Here is a 9,565-nt window from a genome sequence, read left to right as displayed (position 1 = left end):
CTTCCAGAAATTACTCAAAAATCATCAGCAGACAACAAATGGCTAATTTGCATATTTTTGGCTCGTACATTATTATTCAAATCGAATAAGTCAGTCTTAGCCTAAGATTGACTTTGTGAAACAGACTTAAAAAGTCGCACTTAGACTAAGATTGACTAGCGCTAAGTCTGACTTACTAAGTGCGACCTTTGTGAAACAGGCCCCAGTGCCAGCTAGCTCCTGCGAGCTGCGCGAGCAACCGCATTCATCCTAACTTTCACACAGTCCAATATATAAACATGTGGGACTGGATTAAAGAGGCCTCATGCACAAAACTTCTCTTATATCAAAATAATCATCAAACGAGCGGCTATTCATGTACAAAAGAAAAATAATATGAGTCAGTAAATGAGCACTTTGAATAACGAATGATACATCTTTCTAATGTCATATGAATCGTAGTTGCAGCATTACGCTGTGCGAATGGGGCTGCCGGTCGCAGTTACTTAGTAGTCTAAGCATGGTCTAAGTAACAGTAACACAGTAACAGTTGCTAGGTTGAGACTCTCGGCCTCGGGTCAACTTACCGTCCGATATGATCAAAGTCCGTCTAGCCCCTGTTGAAATAGTATGACCACTAACAAGGAAACTAATTCATCTCTTGTAAGTAGTCCAAGCTTGTATCCTTCAGTGATGAGTAGAAGGCCTTCTGTGACGGACTGGACTCCAATAAAAAATATTTCTGGATCAGCAGCGTTGTTGTTTTCGTCCGACACAGGCATGATGATCTCAGCTAGGTATGGTTACCGCGGTCCGTGCCACCATTACAGGCCAGCGCGGGACCGGAATCGAGTAGTATAGTATACGGACGGATCGGCGCGGCTAGCATGCAACATAGCGTGCGCTATTTTTATACGTTAGGCCTAGGTAGCTACGCTTAGCCGCCTGCGTACATTATGTATGTACATTGTGCAGAGACAGGTGTGGCCTCAAGCAGCTGGCGCTCTATTAACAATTATTTCAAAAACTTCAAACATACATACAGATTTTACGACATACAAATGACACACAAATCATTGCGGGGTGAATGGTTTTAAATAATGATTTACGCCCTCTCCGTAATTTTACATAATCTCACAATGTGGGGTTAACCCCACAATGTCAAAACCTCCCCACAATGTAATGTTCTACCAACATTTCGCCCCATAATGTAGCTCTGGTAAGAGCACACACACACACACACACACACACACGCACACACGTATATACACACAGTCGCCCCATCTATTATACTTGAATAGAAACTCAGGGGACAGTGCATCCAATCATGACCTATAAACGCACACATATCCTTTCAAACATTCGCAATTATATACCCTAGAGCAAATACAAAAAAAGGAACCCAAAAGAGTGAAAGTTACAGTTCACATGAACGTAAAACAATTGGGGAAATATAATTAATCAGAAACTTTGGATTTGGCGCTTGTGTTTTGCTATGAAACTCGTCAAATAGATAGATAATGAACAAATCATAAGAGTGGTGAAATTAAGGGGAAAAAGAGTAAGCATTCAATATAATCAAACTTAACTGAAACTGAAATTACACTGTAATTACTTGTATGTATCATGCGGTTGAAATATCACATTATTGCGTCTTAGATATACATGACTAGTTGACAAAAACGATGAATCGAGAGGTAGCAAAATATAGAGTCACTTATTGTGATTCATTGTATTTTCGGATCGAGAACGGAACAAAAGAATTAAGGAAACGCGAAGTCCGTGCTTTCATTGACCTGTATCGTTTCCCTGACCGCATTAGAGTGTAACATTGATAAAGAGGGTGATTAGCGCTTCCTAGGATTTTGGACACTTGTTTCAGAATCATATCATTGCACTCCTGTTTCAAATTTGTCACCTCATCAGTCACCTTGCCAGTATATTTAGGTATTTTCTGTAGATTCTTGAAATCTTCCTTTCTACACCCACCAGACCAGATCACACAACTGAAAAGCAACACGCTTTCAATTACAGACTTGTAGAAGAGTCGTAGAATGGTCCTATCAACATTGAATGAGTTAATCTTCCTAAGAAAATACACTCTTTGCATTTACTTGGCATAGAGGGACTGACATTGGCCTTTCCAGGACAGTTCGTGGTCAATGACTGTGCTTGAAACTCTAAACTATTTCTATGTCTTCTCCTTTTAATTTGATTGGCTTCATTTGACCTTTGTTTGAACGAAAATCGACAACCATCTCTTTCGTTTTGCTTGCATTCAATACCAGGAAATTATCACGACACCATTGCTCAAAGGCAAGTAGTTCTTCCCGATATTCACGCTCATCGTTACCACGAATCATACCTATTATAGCAGTATCGTCAGCATATTCAACGAAAGTAACGTTGTCATGTGACTCATGTGATGAAGTACAGTTGTTTGTGTAGATTATGAACAACGGAGCTGACAACACACTGCCCTGGGGTGACCCTGTGTTGGTAGTTACATAATCAGAGAACACATTCTGTACTTTTACTCTTTGAATTCTACAGGTGAGGAAATCATTAAGCCAGAGAATTAAAGAGGGCTTAACATCAAGAGCCACAAGCTTATTCATCAGTATATGAGGCTGAACTGTGTTAAATGCCGACGAAAAGTCGACAAACGTGGTACGCACAAAACATCCTAGTTTATCAACATGCTGGGCAATCAAATGAGTGAGTAAAGGAACAGCATCATTTACAGCCTTTCGGGGTTGATGTGCAAATTGTAAGGAATTTATGTTTGGCAGGATCTGTGGGACAATGTGCTTATGGAGAAGAAGACGTTCAAAGCATTTCATCATGAGTGAAGTGATAGATATAGGTCGGAAGTCGTTAGGTTCAGAAGCCTGGCATGTTTTAGCTGCTGGTATTATTGTCGAGGATTTCCAGCATATGGTTCTGATTCAAAGACTCTTGGAAAAGTGTCACAAAGGGAGTAGCTAATTGCCAAGCACATGTTTTGAGTGCTTTCCCGCAGATCCCGTCCGGTCCCATAGATTTCCTTGGGTTAATGCGCTTGAAATAGAGGGCAACATCGTTGTAATGACATACAATTGGAGGGTCATTGATTTCGTTCAGATCATTTACAATCTTACTTTCAACATCAAAACATTTATCATCAAATCTAGCATAGAAGGCATTTAAATTAATTTGCCGTGTCAAGAGCAGATCTGGACTCGTACACCATAGGAGATTTCTGCTTATTTTTGCAACCGTCATTGTTTGCTTACATTTCCAGGCATTCCGTATATGTGATCTGAACTTATTTTCCAGTTGATCTCTATATTTTCTTTTAGCAAAAAAGGGGCGGCAACGGTGACGAAACTGATTTATCTTGGGATATATTCCGATCACACATCAAATTGATATACCACTTTTACCACTTTGATTACAGTGGCAATCGGCTCAATGCCCTTTATGAAGAATTTTCTTCAAGTGATATATGATTTGGATTAGAGGGTTCAAGCGCATTAGTTAGTTGTAAAATAAATGGTGACGAAAAAAAGGCGGCAGTGATGACGTTATACTACCTTACTAAGAGCTGTTATGTCTCTCGATGTACTTCATCAAAAACTTTTTTTTCGAAGAGAATTTAGCTTTCTTCATCTTCTTCTAGTTAAGTGTGCCTCCAATAAGATGATTCTTGAGGACTGTAGTATTTACATTATAATGCAGTTTATTTACAGATATTTACAAGCACATAACAAATATAAAGAACAGAACTAACCACTGTGATCAACCGTTAGTCGGTTACGGAATGCTTCCACAGATGGCGCAGCAACAATTTCCGATGACAGGGAATTCCAGGACCTAACTCCTTACAGCTTTGGAGTAGAGGGCTCAACTTAGACAGTTGTATATAAAGGGTGACGAAAAAAGCCGGCAACGGTGATAAAGTAGATTTGAAATACCATATGCTTCGCTAATACATGAAATTAATATACCAGTTTGTTTACAGTTGGATCAATCTCGGTGTACGTAATGAAGAATTTTCTTGAAGTGACATACGCTTTGAATTAGATGGCTGAATTGCATCAGGCAGTTGTAGATCAACATTTACAAAAAAGGCTGCAACGGTTACAAAATCCTTTTAGCAAACACTATGCTTACCTATTACATCAATCCTTGTCAATGCGACACTCTAAGACTTTTTTTTTGCTACATGCATTCATGTACATGAGGCAAATAAAGGATGACGAAAAAGAACCCCGCAATTTTTAACACCAAATCAGCTAACAATATTCAATGTGCCAAATCAAAAAGATTCTTTTGCCCGGAACGTGCTTTGGATTTGAGGGCTCAAATGCAATAAACTTGATATACCCACTTCGTTTACAGTTGCATCCATCTGAACGTGTTTTATGAAGAGATCTTGTTAAAGTGACATGTGCTTTGGATTACAGGTCTCAAATTCATCAGACAGTTTGCAAATATTCGTGATTTTTCTGATTTTTTCGTGATTTTTCTGAAAGAAACATCGATAGACTCAGGGAGAGGTTGTTGACTGCTAATTGGGAAGAAGTCTTTGGCATTGACAATGATGTAGAAACTGCATTTAATATATTTTTTTTTTGAATAAATTTTCTATGCTTTATGATGAAATTATTCCTTTACGACAATCCACCCGTTCTACCAATAAAAAAGCACCAAGAATGCCTTGGATCACCAAATCCCTCCTTAAGTCTATCAATCATAAGAATAATTTATTTTGTGAATACAAGAGGAATCCAAATGATAAAACGAAAGGTAAATATGCTCGTTATCGTAATACTCTTACAACTACTTTGAGACTTGCTAAGAGGAGTTATTTCACAAGGCAGTTTGACATTTACAAAAACGATACCAAGAGCACGTGGAAGGTGATTAACAAAGTTCTCAGAGTTAAAGATAAACCAGAACAAGTCAAGGAAATATCCCAGCATGGTATCTTGATCCAAAATCCGATACATGTTGCTAATGCGTTTAATGATTTTTTTTTTTATTTAGGCCCCAGTCTTGCTAGTAATATCCCAGTAACAGATAAAGAATTTCATTATTTTTTAACTGATCCAAATCCTCAATCTGTGTTTTTTACTCCCATCCAAGAATACGAGGTGAGGGATGTAGTTCTTAAGTTAAAAGCAAAAAAAGGGTGCTGGACATGATAGTATTACGAATTTTTTACTGAAAAATATTATATCCGCAATATCGTCTCCTTTAACATATATATTGAATTTTTCTTTTGTTACTGGCGTAGTGCCTAGTCAAATGAAAATTGCTAAAGTTGTTCCGGTCGATAAAAAAGGTAATAAACAAGATGTATGTAATTATCGTCCTATTTCTCTTTTGACGGCGATTTCTAAGATTCTTGAACATTTGATATATTCTCGTGTAATTAAGTTCTTAAATGAATGTAATATTTTTTGTGAGTCTCAATTTGGATTTAGGAAAAAAAACACTCTACTACTCACGCTGGGCTTGCTTTTATAGATGAAGTAGCCCACGCTATAGACGACTCATCACATACTGTTGGTATATTCCTGGACCTATCCAAGGCCTTTGACACTATCGATCATGATATTTTGTTCTATAAATTCTCACATTTTGGGATACGTGGAAAGGCCTTGGACTGGTTCAGGAGCTATTTAACTAACAGGAAACAGTTTGTAAATATCAACGGCTTTAGTTCCAGTCTAAAAACACTATCTTGCCTGGTCCCTCAAGGATTCCTTTTAGGCCCACTTTTGTTTATTCTTTATATAGATGACTTTAGAAAGTCATCTACTGTTTTATCTTTTCTTCTTTTTACCGATGATTCTAATATTTTCTTTTCACATCGAGATCCAACAACTCTTTTAGAAGTAGTGAACCGAGAATTAATGTCGGTTCAAATGTGGATTCAAGCAAATAAGTTATCTCTTAATGTAAACAAAACTGTTTATATGTTATTTAGTAACTCTGTTACGCATTTGCCTGGCGATAAAAATGAATAATGATTGACTCAAGTTGAATCGTCTAAATTTTTAGGTCTTTATATTGACCATGAATTGACATGGAAATATCATGTAGATTATTTGTCTAAGATGCTTTCGAGAAATACTGGGATCTTAAATAAGCTAAAACTTTTTTTCCCTAATATATTTTAAAAAAAGTTATATTCAACGCTTGTTTTACCCTATCTCGGTATACTTGCTTGGAGCAACTGTGCCAAATTACACATTGATAAAATTTTCAAACTACAAAAACGGGCTATTCGTTCAGTTAATTTAGCCGATTTTTATTGTTACACGAATTATTTTTTCCTTGAGAACAGACTCCTTAAGGTTCCTGACTTGTTTTTATATAACCTGGGCATATTTATATTTCAGTTATCAGCAAACGGCTTGCCTGACGTATTTACCCACATGTTTCATAGAAAACTACGCCGTCCATGCTTACCCAACAAGACAAAGAGATTCATTTCACCTTCCACGTACTCGTACACTCCTTGCTAAAAAAAACAATTGTTTTTACCGGACCTAAATTCTGGAATGATCTTCCCACCGACTTAATCAATTGCTCTAGTATGTTAATATTCAAACAAAAATTGAAATCAAAGTATTTAAATGAATATAAAATGCCTGATTAGAATTTTTCTTTCATATGTTATCTGCAGTATCCTCATGATGAATCAACCTGCAGTTTATGATTGTTTACTTCTGGTTTATGCTCCCATTATATAATCACTGCATCCCTACCAGTAGTAACATATTGAACTCGTTATGAATTTGATTCTAGATATGTGTGTATATACTTGTGTATTTATATGCTATATTCAATTTTTTACCCTGTTCTTATTCCTTCTCTCTCTGTTCTGCCATGGACATCACTGCCCGTTGGCGATCACTGATGCAGTATGTTTCCGCCATCTCCCTCTATCGTCGCACGAATGCAGCAATGTAGATCCTCTCTCGCCGACTAATCCAGCCATATTGCAGAAAGGAAAGTGAGTCGCTGTCGTCCACGTGATCTCTTCCCATTCACAATTCCAGACAGGACTAGATGTTCAGTTTGCCTCTTCCTCACGACATGGCCCAAAAACTGCATCTGGCGTTTCCTGATGGTCGAGAGCAGCTCACCGTTCAGCCGACACCATTTCTAGTACTTCTGTGTTTGATTTTCTTTCCGTCCATGATATTTTCAACATTCGCCTATACCACCACATCTCGAAACTTTCTATTCTGTGTCTCATCGGCTTATTAACTGTCCATGTCTCGGCGCCGTATGTCATAGCTGACCATATGTATGTCTTCAAGAACCGTTTCCTTGTGGCGTTGGACAATTTGCGGTTCGCAATCACCTTGCGCATGTTCTGAAACGCTGTCTTTCCAATGCCAATTCTACGCTTGATTTCTTGTTCTGAGCGGCTGTCTGAAGTCAGCAGGTTACCGAGGTAATTGAAAGATGACACCTGCTTCAGCTCTTGTCCATTTATCATTATCAAACATCGAGGTGGCTGTGCAGTTTTGCTGAAGACCATGGTTACTGATTTCGCGATGTTAATCGATAGCCCATTTTCCTCGCTTGCTCTGGAGACAACATCCATCAATCCCTGCAACTTCTCTGCACTGTCAGCTAGAATCACCGTGTCATCGGCGTACCTCATGTTTGTGAGTTGACTGCCTCCGATTGCAAAGCCAATTCGTCCAATTGTCGCATAATTCACTCTGTGTATAAGTTGAACATGTATGGCGAACCAACACATCCTTGTCGCACACCTCGCTCAATATCCTGCCAATCACCAACTTCTCCATCATGCTGTACCGCAGCTGATTGCCTCCAGTACAGGTCTGCCAACAACCTTTCGTCATCAATGTCTAGCTTGTCGAGTGTCTTGAACAATTCTTCATGTTTAAAGGGACACTACAGTACTGGTTGAGGTAGGGATTCATGTTTTGAACATTCCTAAGTGAGATAATGAAAAACCTCTTATGAAATATGAAAGAGCATGTAATTTTAAGAAGGATTCAACGTTTATTTGATGAAAATTGGTTTTCATATGGCTGAGATATCCAAAAAAGTGCTAATAATAAAAGGCGACATGCCCCAACTTTATTTGTATCTCTTTGTTTCACCTTGTTTTTGGATATCTCAGCCATTTCAAAACCGATTTTCATCGAATAAACTTTTGATATCTCTTAGAACTGCATGCTCTTTGACATCTCATAGAGTGGTTTCTTAATATCTCACAAAACGTTAAAAGCTAAATCTTCACCTCGACCAGAACTGTACACACCCTTTAACCTTATCAAACGCTTTCGTGTAGTCGATAAAACATACATACAGATGTTGCTGCTTCTCTATAGCTCTTTTTGCCAAGCGGCGAATGACGAAGATCGCATTCCATGTTCCCTCTGTCTGGAACAAATCCATATTGCTGCTGTGAAATCTCATTGCATGTTCGACCTCTTATCCGGTTTATTAGCAAACGAACAAGAATCTTGGTTAGATGGCTCATCAAACTGATGGTTCGGTGTTCCTCACATTTGGTAGTTCCTGCTTTCTTCGGTAGAGCAATGAAGATTGATCTACACCAGTCGTCTGGTATATGTCCTTCCCGATATACTGCGTTCATCATCTCTGTGACCGTATCAAGGATTTCGTCTGCTGATGCTTGTAGCATCTCTACCAGTATACCATTCCGGTCCTGCAGCCTTTTCGGAAGCGCTCTTCCATATCGCATTTCTGACCTCATCTTTGGTGAATTCCAGCATCCGACGTTCTCCTGCATTGTCATCCCCATATGTAGGCTGCGGACCTCTATTGTCAGCGAATAATTGGTCTATGTACTCTCTCCATCTGTCTGATATTGCCGTTTTTTCCATCAAAATTTCACCGCTGTTATCTCGCAGGCAACCGCCGGCAGCTGACCTTTTCCGCTTTCCAGTCACTTTCTGGATGGAGCTGTGCATGTCGTTATACTTCTTCTCTTCTTCCAGTTTCTGGATTAGATCACATTGTGCGTGCAAAAATTCCTCCTTTGCCCTTGGGCACTCGCTGTTCGTACAACACAGCATCATGGTTTTTTGCTTTTCTTCTCTGATCCATTAGTTGAAGGATATCGACAGTCATCCATTTCTGCTTTGCCTGTCTCGGCTGCTCAGGTATTACCTCTTCCGCTGCTTACCAAAGCTTCTGTCAGCCTCATATTCAATATCTCAGCCTCATCTGATGTCGACTAAGGAGTTCTCTCACACGCTTTCTTATTCCTTAGGTTCTTTTTTTTTTCTTTTTGATCTCTTTTATTTTCTTTTTCCTTTGTACCTTGATAATTTAGTTTTTATATAGTTTCGTCATTATTACTTTGTGTCCTATCTCCATTGAATGCATATCAAATTTACACTGGTATATTTTCTTGGAACCTGCGTTTACAAGCTTTGCTTTTGCGGTTCCATCATATTTCACAAGTTATAGAGAATTGTCTTATGTACATTATATACGCTGACACACTTTCTGTCCATGACCCGATTTATAACATATTTTGTATCTTGCTTGATTTGTATTCTTTTTAATGTATTTCGAT

At 38.6% G+C, this 9,565-nt stretch overlaps 1 protein-coding gene across 1 annotated transcript; it reads right to left on the bottom strand.

The window, feature by feature from the left end:
* Window positions 1-7,280: 7,280 nt before the first annotated feature.
* On the bottom strand, window positions 7,281-7,648 carry LOC139715255 (uncharacterized; the record flags this gene model as incomplete). Its single annotated transcript, XM_071626838.1, has 1 exon — window positions 7,281-7,648. A coding segment is annotated over exon 1 (368 nt), but the record flags the coding sequence as incomplete, so codon positions are not given.
* Between the last annotated feature and the right edge of the window lie 1,917 nt (window positions 7,649-9,565).

Source organism: Diadema antillarum, unplaced genomic scaffold, assembly GCF_040938485.1.
Source record: "Diadema antillarum isolate AM-2024a unplaced genomic scaffold, OU_Dant_1.0 seq00003215_RagTag, whole genome shotgun sequence".
Lineage (NCBI taxonomy): Eukaryota > Metazoa > Echinodermata > Echinoidea > Diadematoida > Diadematidae > Diadema > Diadema antillarum.
Note: the sequence above shows the minus strand (reverse complement) of the source record. Positions and strands in the feature narration are given on the sequence as shown.